Source organism: Muscardinus avellanarius (assembly GCF_963383645.1).
Source record: "Muscardinus avellanarius genome assembly, chromosome: 3".
Lineage (NCBI taxonomy): Eukaryota > Metazoa > Chordata > Mammalia > Rodentia > Gliridae > Muscardinus > Muscardinus avellanarius.
The window spans coordinates 126,114,777-126,130,074 of NC_137788.1; the positions used below are offsets into that span (position 1 = coordinate 126,114,777).

The 15,298-nt window shown below is 41.1% G+C and overlaps 1 protein-coding gene across 2 annotated transcripts in view; it reads right to left on the bottom strand.

Annotated features, from left to right (window-relative positions):
- RORA (RAR related orphan receptor A) overlaps positions 1 to 15,298 on the bottom strand; it is a gene marked incomplete at both ends in the record, with an annotated part of 742,740 nt that overhangs the window by 17,556 nt on the left and 709,886 nt on the right. For both annotated transcript variants that reach the window (XM_080692443.1, XM_080692442.1), the window contains one exon: positions 2,494 to 2,635. In XM_080692443.1, coding sequence (XP_080548569.1) covers positions 2,494 to 2,635 — 142 coding nt within the window. The remainder of the gene's footprint in view (positions 1 to 2,493; positions 2,636 to 15,298) is intronic.

Sequence of the window (15,298 nt, forward strand, 5' to 3'; positions counted from 1 at the left end):
TTTTCTACTTCTGGGCTACACTCCCAGATATATTTTATTTAGAAACAGGGTCTCACTAAGTTGCTGAGAGCCTCACTAAGTAGCCGAGGATGGCTTTGAACCTGTGCAATCCTCCTGTCTGTTTCCCAAGCGCTGGGATTACAAGTGTGGCAACCACACCTGGCCTGGATGGGGTCTTTCTAATTCTCTGAATTCCACGCTCTTCCTGACCTAAGCTGGCCTGACCTAAGAACCTCTCTTTCCCTCAGGGGTCCTAGAATCCCTATGGAGCCCTCGGACCCATCTTTCAGCAGTACCTTCTGCTGTTCTCATTTGGCCTCAAGTAAAAAGAATATTGAAAGGGAATACATGGTGGAGGATCCCTGCGGAGTGGGTTTGTGTTTGCAATCCTATTCCTCAGGATGTGTCCCCATATTTTGGGTGGAATGGCTGTACCACCTTTCCAGTTTGTTTGGAATCTCAAATAATTTCTCCTTAAACACCCAGATAATTGAAACTAATAACACCCCCCCCCCCTATGATTTCCTGGCCTGAATTCTTTCCTCCAAGATTTGATTTTTTAGCTAGACTCTATGTATAGATAATGCCTCTGCTAGAGAAATTTATTTATCCCAGTTGATTGAGTTAAATTGATTCTGCTTGTGGGTGGGGGATAAGCTCCCCCTGCTCACTATCAACAAGGTTCCTGGAGTCTGGGCAGGAAGTGGGAGAGGGGTGAGGTTGGGATCAAGGCCACACACTGGCCGGCTGGCAGATTCTTGCATCTTCCAAAAGGACAGGAGGGCATGCTGTCCTTTCCAAAAGGACAGAAGAAACAAGTAATCTGGGATGCTAGGCACATTTTAGCTTCTGTTACTCAAATAGCAAACTTAGGTGGGGCTGGTTAGATGTCAGTCAGGCTGATGGGTCTCTGAATTGAAGGGCTATATAGCTTTATAAGCCCCCCAATTCACTCCATGCCCATGACAACTTGTACTATTTCTTAATATGCAAAATTTCCAGAAGACATACTGAGGTTACTTAATATTTTGCAAAAGAATGCTCTAAGACACCCCAGGGGACTCACTCCACAGGTGAAGCTCATTCTGGCGTGACTGTGCAGTTGTGCTTGAAACTTTGCCTTAATATTAACAGTGACCATATCATGCAATAAGTGGGATAAATGACCAGCTATTGTGATTTTTTAACTTACAGGTACATAGGGATACACTTAACTTTGTCAGTTTAGTGCCATTAGAAGGTGAACTCTACAGAGCTGCATATCTCAGGGATTTGTGAGAATATGGTATAAGTGCTGGTGTGTGTGTGTGTGTGTGTGTGTGTGTGTGTGTGTGAGAGAGAGAGAGAGAGAGAGAGAGAGAGAGAGAGAGAGAGAGAGAGAGAGAGAGATAGATATTAGGGATTTAACCCAGGGGCATTCTACCTCTGAGTTATACCCCCAGTCCTTTTTAAAAATTTTTTTTAAATAGGGTCTCACTAGGTTGCGGAGAGTCTCACTAAGTTGCTAAGGCTGGCCTCAAACCTGCAATCCTTCTGTCTCTGCCTTCCAAATACTGAGATTTACGAGTATGTGCCACCATGTCCAGTGACTTATATCTATCTTCTGATGACAGAAACTTTACTTTTTTAGTGGTGCTCAGGGTAGCCTTGTAGAATATGTAGAAATGAAAGAAAACTTGTATGTGAGTGGGTTCCCTGGATCCCCAGGTCCTAAGAACATATGATTATGGAGAAGGCAAGGTTTCCACAGGCTGATGTTCCTTTGGAGGAGACATTTCCCTTCAAAGGGACCTCTTAAAGACAGCCAACAGATATATTCAGAAAATTGTTTAAAGTAGACCTGCCATACTTTGTGCCCTGCCCCCATTATAAGAATAACTGTCTTGAAATCTGGTGCTGATGAGGCAGTGCACTAATGCTAGCTTCCCAGAAAGACCTAGAAGTCTTCTATAATAGAATGGTAGCTGGTCTCCAGTTCTTCAAGTAGCTCGTTTAATGAAAAGAGGGTTTGTCATCAAGCCACACCTTGCACTATTTTCATGCTCTATGCATAAATATTTGTCTTTGGCATGTGAGTCAAAAGACCAAGTCTGCATAAGAGCTCCCTATCCCAGCTGCTAGTAAACTTAATAATGTAAAGTAAGCAAAGAGTAGTTCTGGCGTGTTTCTGATGGGGGAAAAGGCCTAGCAGAGGTGTTTTACGAAAGCGTTCAGATGACAGTTACCTTCAACCAATTTATCCACCTGTAACATCTGAGACTGTCAAAACTAGGAGGATTTTTATGACTCTAAGACATTTCTCCTCTATGCGATTCCTCCGTCAGCCAGTTTGCTGACTCTAGTAGAGAGGAGAGAGCAGCTGCTGTGGATCCCGTAACACTGCCTAGGAGGAGCCTGGGCGAGGAGTCCTCTGGCAGATCTGGGTTCCTGTTTCAGAAAGTGCTTTCACAACCCCATGCTATCGCACCACGCCGGCCGTGCAGGCGAGCTCACCGTCTCGAGACATCCCCACGGCAAGACATTTCTGCAATCGACAGTGTTGGCAGCGATTTCTACTGGTTCGATCAATCAAACAGTTCTTCTGACGAGGACAGGAGTAGGTGGCATTGCTTTGCTGACTTCTCCTGAAAAAGCCCTGTGATTCAGTTATAAAACATAAAACAGGTTAGTGTCAATTTGAGTGGTAAGATACTAAAGGCAAGTATACTAAGCACTGAGCAGCATTAATATTTAATAGAGAATTAAACTTGTAGCGGAATCATCCAGGAGACCATTAATGAAATTAAAGTCACTTCTTTTTCCTTGGGTAAAATTGATCCCCAGAGCCTAATCCTCCACCCCTTACACATGCAAAACTTGAACTTCAGTTGTGTATGTGAGAGGCACAAGACCAAGCTCCTGTTCTTGGCTTTGGGTAATCAAAAGCAATATGTTTGATGGAAAGAAACAAAGGGATTTATCTGTAGTCCTTATCTCCAAAATACTTTTAGTGAAATAAACACCAAAACACTTCTCTGGGTCGTCCCAAGGTCAGAGATGGCAGGTGCACCGCAGCCCAGAGTGCTGTGGTCCTGGCACTCTGTGCTCTCTGGGAGCACGCATAGACACATGGTGCTCCCGGGTTTCTCACCCCCAAATTCCAGTTTACTAGTGAAAGGACAGAGATGATACTTGGACAAATTATTCTGATAGATCAATCAGATTGGGAATGCTCCTCAGTCTTTGACAGTTGGAAAAACCAGTGTTCAGAATAATGGCCTTTTAATATTTAACAAATCCGATCTGTGGCCGTCAAGTTCCTCCTACCACAGAGCACTGTGTTGAAAGGGTGTTTGGAGGAAGCTACTGACCTCATGAATTTTATTTGTGTGTGTGTCTATTAACTTGCTGAACAGGATTCTTAGGTCACTGACGTTCAGTGTTTCTTCTTAAAGCTGAAAATTTTCCTTTAAGTTATATTTTAGCAACAACCCACAAGCTTTTTTGTATAGTATTTTCATTATAATTCACCTGAAAATATGTTATAATTTTCCAGAAATTTTTTGAGCCTTATGTTATTTAGAAGCATATTTCTTAATCCCTATATATATGAGGGGTTTCAGTTATCTGCTTATTATTGACTTATCTTTTGGGGGGGTTGCAAGCCGGGTATGTACACAGGAGAAATGACTAGAATCATTTTCATGAGGTAGAGCCATGAAGAGATAACTAGCACTTGGAAGACTTATGGTGAAGGGGTATCCTTCAACAAGGGGTACTCACGGACAGGAGACTGCAAAGTCCCTGAGAAGCGAGAGAGGGGTTAGGCAGAATGACAAGGGCACTTTCCCACTAAAGGATTTCTTTGAAGGCCAAGATGGCAGTTGTATTAAAATTCTTAAAAACCTATATACTTATTGAGCCAGTGATTGCTTAAAATAGTATTATTATTTTGGTGCTAGGGATTGATTCCAGGGGTGCTCTACCACTGAGATATATCCCCAACTCTTTATTTTTTCTAAATTTGGGGACAAGGTCTCACTAGTTTGAGGCTAGCAGCTGGAATTACAGGTGTGCACCACTGTGCCTGGCCAGTAGTTACCTGTTAAGGAATAAACAAACCTTAAAGGAATATTAAGAATGTTACAAAGATTCACCTATACGGATCTTCTTCACTGCACTTTATGTACTATGAAAAAATTTAGAAAGATCCTAAGTGTCAAGGTTAGTGAATTGCAAGTCATATTGTAATGCCATACAATAGAATTTGGCACCATTAAAAATGGTATTTTAAGCTGGGCGTGGTGGCACACTCTTGTAATCCCCTCGCTTGGGAGGCGGAGACAGGAGGATCATGCAGGTTCGCAGCCAGCCTTGCTGGCTTAGGAGACCCTGTTTCCAAATTTAAAAAAAATATATATAAATAGGTCTGGGAGTGTAGCCCAGAGATACAAGGGTTTCCAGGAATCCCAGTACCTCTTAAAAAAAAAAGGTATTTTAGAAATAGTTATTTTTATAAAATATAATAAAACACCCTGGTGTGTGTGTGTGTGTGTGTGTGTGTGTGTGTGTGTGTGTGTCCAGGGGCATTCTAACTCTGACCTATACCCCCAGCCCTATTTTATTTTTATTTTAAAACAGGGTTTTAATAGGTTGATGAGTCTCAATACTTGTTGAAGCTGTCCTCAAACTTGTGATCTTCCTGTCTCAGCCTCCCAAAAAGCTGCACTAATTTTTTTTAAAGTAGTTAAAAAACTAATGTGTAAAATTATGAATAAGACATGTTTAACCTGGACAACCATTGGTGGGAGGAGGGAAGGGAAAACGGGGGCGGGGGGAAGAGGGCACCAAATATAGTTTAAATGTATACTATTTATGTTCAATAAAAAAAATTGTTAAAAGAAAAAGAAACTTTGTAAAAGAATAGGATTTTATAAACAAATTGATATGAAGTAGTTTGTTAAACAGAATTTTTCAAATAATTAATAAAATTTATTATTTTAAATCTTTACATTAAAAAAGTAGTTAAAAAACTAAACACAGTATGATCCAATTTTTTATTTTAAGAAAAATAATCCATATATTTAAGAAGAAATTTTAGAAAATTATGCCCCCAAATGAAAAAAACTGTTAGTTTTGGTTGGTGGGGACACCAGTGTTTTTGGCTTTCTTTTGTTTATCTGTGCTTTGTAATTTTTTCCTACAATATGCAAGTTCAAAAGTATGTGTGCTACTTGAGAAGGATCATCTGCTTCATTGTGTGATGGCTGGGGACCTCTGGGGACCAAGTCATTGTATATGATGCCTGCAAACTTAACTCCCAGTCCTTTACTTTTTAAAAAAATTGTAGTGCTGGGGATTGAACATAGGGATGCCCTAATACTGAGCTACCCCCCTCAGTACTTTTCATCTTTTAATTTTTTTTTTTGGCATCGGGGATGAAACTCAAGGGCATTTTTACCTTTGAGCTATATCCCAGCCATATTTTACTTTTATTTTGAAACAGGATCCTGCTGAATTTCCAAGGCTAACCTTAAACTTGTGATTGTTCTGCCTCAGCATCTCAAGTTGCTGGTGTTAGAGGTGTGTGCCACTGTCCCTGCCCCAGTTTAAAAATCGACCTGGGAAGGAACATGTGGCAGAATCCCAACCGCTTGCCCCTTCTTGTACTTTGCTAAGTTGCTAAACTAGCCATGGGCCAGGCTGGGGGCCCAACATCTCTGTCTCTCTAGCATACTCTAAGTCTACCCTATATCAAGTCTGATCCCTCCTGGTAAGCAATCTTTTCTCAAGGTATCTAATGCTGTGCATGTGTGTGTGTATGTATTGTCCCCTGTGAAAAGTAATGGGAAAGAAAGCTTTCTCTGGGGTTCAATGGAGGGGATTCAAGAAAATATAAATGGTAACAGAGGTAGATAATACTTTGAAAGAGATGCCAGGAGGGCACCTGCATAGGTGTTTATTTCGGTCTGGGATGCGTCATCTCTGTCACAGCTGAAAGGTGTTTATCTCTGTCTGGAGGCTCAACCCCTGCTCACACCCTTCGTGTATGCTCCTGCAGCAGGTGCCTCGGATCAGGAATTTATTTGCTCTTCCTATAGTTAGGGTAGAACTTTGATGGCTTCACATTAAGCCTGTTATAGTTGTTTTAGGATCTCTGAATATGGAGGCTGTCTACATGTTCTTTTTTTCCTTTAAATTCAATCAGCACGTGAGGCTGCCGAGCTGTCTCCTAGCTGTCTCCTTTGCGGCCCCAGTCAGAGCATCTGTCACCTTTCTTTCTAGGTTCTTTTCCACCTTTAGTCTTTCTTCCCAAGATCCTAATTCTTTCTCTTCTTTCAAAAGCCTGAGATCCAAAACTACATACAGCTCTTGACGAGTGGCTGGGTCATGAATGAAGAGGATGCTGTTATTAGTTTCCACATATTAATTTAAGATCACACCACCATGAATAAAGCCGAATGTTAGCACAGAAGCCTTATAAAAGCATCAGTCTGATCTATGGCAGGGAACACTGCGAGGGCATGATGGCAGACAGACAGAGAGACCAGTCTTAATGAGTGCCTGTACTAATGACACCTTTTCATTTTGCATTTTTGATGTTCTGGTATCTTGGTACCTTGCTGACCCCAAGGTACTTCTCTTCCTGGGCCTAGTTAATTCCCACAGAGAGCAAACAACTTACCAACTAATCCAGAGTCATACACCAGACAGGTTTTATACTAGGTTTTATACTTCCAGATAGAATTCCCTTGCCTCATCACCCAGTGCTATGTATAGACAACTAGGAACAGCTGCATGCAGGTCCCACCCCCCACTCCCTATTAGAATGGACTAGGCGTGAACTAGCCAGCCCCAAGCCCCCTCACCCAGTAGCGTGTTTCTTTCCTGTGGAAACCACACTACAGGTTCCGGCACATGTTTTCTTGATGTTGCCCCAGGTGGCCCCGCTGCATGTGGTGACACGGGTCCTATTTCTAGGGATTTGTGAGTATGGCAACCTTCTCCATGACAGCCATCTCCATATAAGTGTGTCTTAAGAGGTCTGATGAGAGCAAATCCCTGGTACTGTTAAAATAGTTCTTACTACATGCAAGGCACTCTGTGCTTTATGTGGATAATGACAACTTTTAACAAGGACAATATGAAACCGGTCCTATTATTTCTCTACTTTTAAGGCTAAAGAATGCAAAACTTGTGGTGGTGCATAGACTTTGCTTAGAATCCCATCTCTAGAAGAAGACAAAGCCAGGGTATGAATTTCCTAGTTTATTTCCAGAACTCATACTGCTGTCCTTTCTACTTTTCTGCTTCTCTTGTGTGTCAAAAGAATTCCTCCTTCATGGTTTTCATATAAGAAAAGCATTAAGTTAGTGTGAAAAGAAAAAAGGTATGGATAATCCTAGTACTTGGAAGGCTGAGACAGATTCCAGGCCAGCCCTCTGGTACTTTGTGAAGCCCTCTGCAACTTAGTGAGACTCTCTTTGAAAATAAAGAATAAAAAATAGGGTTGGCAGTGTAGCTCAGAGGTAGAATGCTCCTAGGTTCAATCCCTACTACTGCAAACAAACAAACAAACAAACAAACAAACAAAAAACCACTAACCAGCTAAAAAAATTAAGTAGCAGGACCTATCCACTCTGAATTTACTATTTTCAGGCAACCCTTTTGGGGACCCCCATCCCTGTGTGGGACTTTTACTACTATTACCTGCCTTTTTCTCCCTATTTAATGCAAAAAAAAAAAAGAAGTAAATACTGTTTTCCTTCAGATTAGCCCCTTTAGCTGACTCAGGCTGTCACTGTCCAGACATTTCACAAAATCCTCATCTGTAGCTGCAATTGATATGGGTTAGGAGTCACTTGAGAAAATCAGCCTTACAATTCCATCATTTTCCTTCATTTCTGACCAGATGCATCAGGTCCCTTTCAGTTTACCTTGTCTGTATCTCAATCACTCTGGCAAATAACAACAAAGCAAATAACAACACAACTTAAGGTGAGGACTCCGAGAGTCACTATCATTAAAGATGTCCGAGTAATTACAGCATAAATGGCAAGGCACATTCATAAGGCATTCCACGTATGCGTGGGGGAGTGGCACCGTGGATGGAACTAACGTCGTTTCCCAGCTGTCCATTCAGAAGAGGACTACACTTATCGAGAGGTCTCGGTTTGGAAGTTTGAGGAAAGCAAGCAGGCAGACACACCATCTTCATTTTTTCTTCAATTGAGCCCACTGAGTAAGGGCTTGCCATGAAGTTCTGAGAGCCAGGGAAGAGATCTTTCTTTTGGACTAAGTCAACAGAGTCATGCCTACAAGTTAACTATGGAATACCAGATGGGAAGGGGTGGAGCGGGGCTACAGGATGGCAGTTATGAAAGGAGAGACTGGATGAGCTTCCATGACTCAGGCAAACACTGAATTCTGCAGTTCAGAAAGAATAAGGGCTTGGCCTTCTTTTTTAAACCTCTCCTTTTTGGTATTCCTTGAGGGCTTTCTCAGAGAGTTAAGTGTTTTGGAAGTTAAACTGATGAAATATTAAAGAAAAGAGGACACCTAAGATAGAGAAAGCTTAAAAAAGAAAAGTACTTTCTATTCTTTCTACCTAAAAGAAGCAACATGCTTTTAAGGGTAGAAGCAGGATCTTGTCTGATCCGGAAGCAATCCTTAAAGAAGGTCCCCCCCAAAAAAGTAAGTGACCTGACCCATGAGTTCCGGGGGCTGGGCAGTCTGAGGCTGTCATTCAGGGCGGAGAGAGCATTCACCAGTGCCTGGAGTTGGGGCACAATGGAGGAGCTATATATCAAAAGAAAAGTGCTGAAGCTATGAAATATATAAAATATATGATTTTGCAATCTTATTATTTCTAAAAAGGTGAGCTAGTGGATTACTTCTGTAGGTTTGGTGAAAGTTTGCTTCTTACGGTGTCAAAGTACATGGAGATGTACAATTACGAACATGGTGGACTTCAAGGAAGAGCCACCAGGATGCTCTTGAGCAGAGTGTGACTGTGGCACAGTACCACCACCTAGTGGTAGTTACTGACACAGTCACTGCAAGTAGAACATGAGAGTAACAGAAATACAGGCCTTCAGAGCTGGACGGTGAGAAACTATCAGTTGGTACATCAGAATCCTCCATGGAGCTTTAAGAAGCCACACCTTTCACTATGTAGTGCAGGCATACCTAATATTTTGGACAACATGAAACTGCCATTTTTATGCGTAAAAAGAAGACTGTCAATTTTGTGCAGTAAATATTTTAACAAAGATCCCTGAAGATTCTGTCTTTCCTTTGTTAAGAACCAGAGGTCTACACTAGTTTTTTTTTTTTTTTAATTTTGAGATAACAAACATGGACCTCAGAATGTGAATGACTTTAAGGTCCCACAGCTGGTACATGTCAGTACTGGTCCTTAAAAGCGAGTGTCCTGATTTTGAGTCCAGTGTCCTCTTGCTTAAATCTCTCCTCTTAAGTGTTGAACACATAATACTCAAGTCACAGAGTCTCAACTTCCTGACACACAAGAGTCTTCATATATCAACCCTCTAGTTTCCATGTCACAAAGACTTCTCTCAAGTATTTCTCTCCTAATTTCACCTTACCTTTAAAGTGCCAAGTGCCTTTGAGCTTAATTTCTTAGCTTACTTTTTTATTTTTTATTTTATTTTTCTCTTTGGTGGTACTGGGGTTCCTGGAAGCCCTTCTACCTCCAGGCTACACTCCCAGACCTATTTTATATATATATATTTTAAATTTGGAAACAGGGTCTCGTAAGCCAGCAAGGCTGGCTCCGAACCAGCGTGATCCTCCTGTCTCTGCCTCCCAAGCGCAGGGATTACAAGCGTGCTCCACCACACCTGGCTAGCTTACTTTTTTAAATGGGCTTCTTTTTTGTCATTTTTGTTTGTTTGTTTGTTTGTTTGTTTTTTGAACCGGGGATCGAACCCAGAGCGCCACACCTGCAAAGCAGGCTTTTTGCTACTGAGCTACATCCCAGCCCCTGAGCTTAATTTCTGACATCTGCCCATTCATGAGGGAAGTCTATTCCCTAATACTTAAAAAAGTAAAAAATATGTACACCATGACTGCTCACTGTCTCCACTCGATGAGCTCCCAGGATCAGGACTGAGGCCATGGAGTTCAGGAGAAGGCTTATACCAGGGTGCAAGAGCTGACTGCTAACATTCCAGGAAACTTGTTAAATCCAGCTGCTAAGCCTAACAATTAAAATTTAACTCACTAGTTTATTATTTTGCTAGGGTCTCTGTTCTTGAGGTTGTCACACCATGGAAATTTACATGGAAATCGTAGATAGTAGTGTGTTGGCTGTTCATCTCTTTACTCTGCGTTCAGTGAGATGGTTTGTCCGGTAGCTTGAAAAAGCCATGTGGTGGGGGATTTAACACCACAGGAATTGGGGTAATGCTACAAGTCAAAGCCTGATTTGTTGCCTTGCTTATTGTCTGAATTTTACAAAGTGATTGAGAAAATGATAACAGTGTGAATTAAATTTAAAAGTATGTTATATGTGTAGCCATCACATTAAGAACAGCACAAAAAAGTGGAGAAAATCGTCCAGCATTTGAAAGCTATTAGGTGATTCAACAAAGTTGTTTACATCATCACTGATGAACAAGTAGTTTTAAGCTATGTCCTGTTTTTTCATTACTCTTATTTTTATATTATTATTATTATTATTATTATTATTATTATTATTATTGGTACTGGGGGTGGAACCCAGAGGCATTCTACCTCCGGGCTATACTCCCAGACCCATTTTATATTTTATTTGGAAACAGGGTCTCACTAAGTTGTTTAGAGCCTCACTAAGTAGCTGAGGCTGGCTTCGAACCTTCACGATCCTCCTGTCTCAGCCTCCCAAGCGTGAGGATTATAAGCGTGCGCCACCATGCCTGGCTCTATTCATTACTCTAAATGAGATATCAACCAAGGTTCGGGCTGGAATGATAGACTTTTGTCAGCTGTTACCACAGGCATAGATGGAAGAGTTCAGCAAAAATCAGTGAGAGCATTTAATGAGAATCATTTGTCTACATGAAATTCATAATAAAGAATATTAAACATCTTACTATTTGTAAAGTGTATAACACAGTATCAGTGAACTATATACTAATGTACACACATACAGATATAGACACTTTGCTTTTCAGAAAGGCAGTTGTTAAAAACTTGTGCCCACATGTGACTGGACTGAGCCCAGCCCTCAGGGGTCCCCAGCTTACAGCGGGTTGCTTGAATGAGTCCTCTTTGCTTTGATGGGCATTTACCCAAACATGTGGTTGGGCCTTCTAGGTCCTCATCACCTTTCCCTCCATCTACACAAGTTCCAAAAACTTTAGCCAATGTTTTTCTCTTCTTTCCATATGGTGACCACGTCCCAGTAGGTTTTAACAGTTGCAGATTTCGGCAGCTTCTATCTTCTTCTTGCTCACATCCATTTACTTCTCTCTATCTTTACTGAAAGTTTCTGGAGTTCCCACATCTATCATCTTCTGAATTGGTTATTATCCACCCTGGTAGCCCTGTTTCCATTCTCATTCCCTCCAATTAATTTCACACCATTACTAAAGATCTCTTTCTAAACACAGAGTTGCTCCAGCCCCAGCTGCTCCCCACTGACCCCCAGGGGTGCCCACCTGTCCAGGCATCTCCTTCCCAAACTCAGTCCTCTTCTCAGCATCATGTACTGACACCAGACTGTTCCCAGTTTCTCCAAGGAACCCTCTCCCGGCCACTTCCCGGAAGGTCCTTCATTTCAGAATTCACTCATATATTCACTTCCTTAGGGATGTTCTCTGATGTGCCCCTCCCTCAAAGATGGTTGAAGGGCCCGTTCCATGTGTACATCTAGAGCCCTGAACTTATCCCTTACCTTGCTGCATTATTAATTGCCTCTCACCAACTGCCTCGTTTCCAAACCCAGGACTTAGAATCTAAGTCAGCAAATACTTGTGGGTGAATGACCAAGGACAGAGCAATGGTGGTGAGAAAAGCAGTGGTGACTATCATCATATTCTGAGCACCCAGTCTCCCCGCACCCTGCATGGTACTGGGGGCTGAACCCAGGAGCATTCTATCTCTGAGCTATACCTTCAGCTGTATTTTACTGTTTTATTTGGAAACAGGGTCTCACTAGGTTGTTGAGAGTCTTGCCACATTGCTAAGGCTGTCATTGAACCTGTGGTCCTCCTGGTCAACCTCCCAAGAGCTGGGATTACAGAGTGTGTACCACCACACCCAGCTCTGAGCACCTATTCTATATTAGGTAGAGTGTGGACCATTTTGAAAACATTATTTATTTGTAATTCACAACAACTTAGAACTTTCTAAGTATTTTGATAGCTGTTTTACAAGTAAGAAAGCTGACATGCCAAAAGGTTAAGCTATGTGACCTAAGTCAAATAGCAGGTAAGGGAGAAGCTGGGGTCTGAATTCAAGAATCCTAGGTACATCTTATTGCTAAGGCCACAGACTTATTGACACACCACCCAAAAGCACTAAGACCAACGTAGGGCTGAGTAACAACAACAGAAACCTAGATGAACAAGGTACACAAGTAAAAGAATGACTTTTCAGTTCTGTAATCAAAGTTTCATACAGCAGTTCAGGCATGGGAGATAGTATTTTATAGGATACTAAATACCAAGTTTCTATGTAGGTAATTCTACAGGAAATTATGTAGGAAATGCTCATTTGCTGGATCTACTTCATAAAAAGCTTTAAAATATATACGACATTTCCTATCGGTGTTATTAATAGTTTGGCCCAAAGGTGTGGGCTGGTTGGAAGTGGAGCTGCGGGTACGGCTGGGGAGGTCCCGTGGGGTCTTGTTCTGAAGGTTGTCCCTCCTGCTTAAAGCTTCTTCTCAGTGAAGCATGGGCTGAAATGCTGATCTGATGTTTGGTCTTTTGACAATTTTCACTTAATGAATTGATTCCTACAGTTCATTAACATACCCACTTCCACTTCTGTATACACATATGTCTTAATTAGCTGCTCATTGGCTGTTTAATTACAAGAAAACAGCTGACAGCTGCCTTGCTGAATTCTAATGGCAGACGCTTTGGAATGGCTACACATTTGCTTTTGACAACCAAGATTTATTCATAACTCTATGATTTATTGTGAATGCTCAGATGCCTGTCTCAACTATTGTATTTTCCAACACAACTGCAGATTGGAGATCTGAGGGACTGTTAAAGTGGGTTTATGTCTACTTTTTATTTTATTTCCGAGTCTGCAAAGAGCATAGCATCCCCTGTTTAAAAGGATGCGCTGTGTTCCACTTTGAGTTATCTTGGGAACTTTGAGAATATTTAAAGCATGAGGATGAAGAAGAAGAAATATCATTGGGTAGAAAATTAAATATTGGAATAAAGAAAATAACTATCTACTTAGTTTTATGGAGAGGTAAAGAAAGGGCATGCATAGATTAAAATAGGAGAGAGGAAGAGTCGAAGGAAATGATAAAAATTTAAGTGGGGTATGGGAGCATAGGACTAAGGCCACAAAGAAGCAAATGAGGAAGGAAATTTGTTCTTCAGAAAAGAACAGGCAGCCCCATTTGCAAAAGTTAGCTGGTAAGGCCCATCCTCCTGCATCTGGCAGCAATAAATCACAGAAATTCAGATCTCCTGAACTCCCTATTTGTTCAATAACGACTGTACTCCCTGTAGAATTGTTTACGCAAATGATCTCTGATTAAAGCTGACCTCGTGTGTCATATCTGGTAAGTGTAAATGTCTGCTTTTGCTGGAGCTCTGCCTCACTCAGATCCAATACAAGTGAAAATGTTCAGCGATAGTCATTCCAGGCCAGCGTTAGGGACCTCCTGAGCCAGGTACCACGTCAGGGCCTTGTCTAGCATGTGGCCAGGAGCCCAGAGTGTCAGTTATTGAGTCATGATTCAGACCAAGATAAACAAATAAAAATACAGGAGGGGGCTCCAAACAAATCCTAAATTATGCCATTTAAGGTTTAACATTGCCCCAACACCGTGCATTTCATCATAGGACTAGAAAATTTAGCTAAACAAAACTTTTTGCCTATCACCTGTGTATGTGTGTGTGCATGTGTGTGTATTTTTATTTATTTATTTTTGCGGTGCTGAAGACTGAACCTGAGGCCTGGCCCATGCTAACCAAACATTCTACACTGAACTACACTCCTTGCTGAACTCTGATATAGTAATAGCTTGTCCTTCCCCACGTCTCATTTTAATTTTAAGGGGCTAGCTCTAATACTGTGGCTAAGTGTTATAAAACATTAAAGTAAAAATGCTGAGCATGAATAAATCGGGGCTGGAAAGTGGAAAGAATTTATTCAGGGATAGTGACTTCATAACTGAAATAAAAATATTGGGATCCTCTAAAAGACAAATTGGGCCTACAAGGAACATTTGTGGAAGTTTCTCTTTAATACATAAAAAGCATCAGAAGTTGCTTTAACATTTTTCTTAATAAAGAAGAAAAGTATCAATTATATACTCTAGATATTTTTGAAAATGCTTTCTATTGATAATTTAAAAGGATGTTAGTGGGATAAAACTAGTTCAAAGTCTCCCTTTCCTAACTGGAAAAAGAAGCTTTGTATAAGACATAGTCTTCAGTGTATTAGTTGATGATTAAAGCTTGGACAAATGAATGCTATTTTTTAACTTATCAAGGGCAAAGGGTCTTAAATGTAATCAGAAACCAATTTACTAATCCCAATTCAGGTCTGTATGTTATCATTGAAAACATCGTTAAGCTGATGTGCTGGCCCATGCTTGTAAGCTACTTGGTGAGGGCCTCTGCAACTCAGGGAGAACCTGTTTTAAAAATAAAGAATAAAAAATAGGACCGGGGTTGTAGCTCAGAGGTAGGATGCTCTTGGGTTCCATACCCAGTACTGAAAAAAAAAAATCTTTAAATTTGTAGAACAAAAAAGCCTAGAATGATATGGATTTAAAAGGGTTTGCATGTGTGTTTATCTGTGTGTGTGTGTGTGTGTGTGTATTTTACTGGGAATTGGACCCAGGTAGTTTTACCCCCAAGCTACATCTCCAGCCCTCTTTTATTTTTTATTTTGAAATAAGTTGTGGAGGGCCTCACTAAGTAGCTGAGGCTGTCCGTGAATTTGCGATCTTCCTGTCTCAGCCTTCCAAGTACTGAAATTATAAGCATGCGCCACCATGCCTAGTCAGCATGTGTACTTAAGATAAATTTTCTGTAATAATTTGAGCAGGCACTGTATCTTATGATGAAGACAGGACTGAGACTGAATGACAAATCGGACCATTTATCAAAGAAAG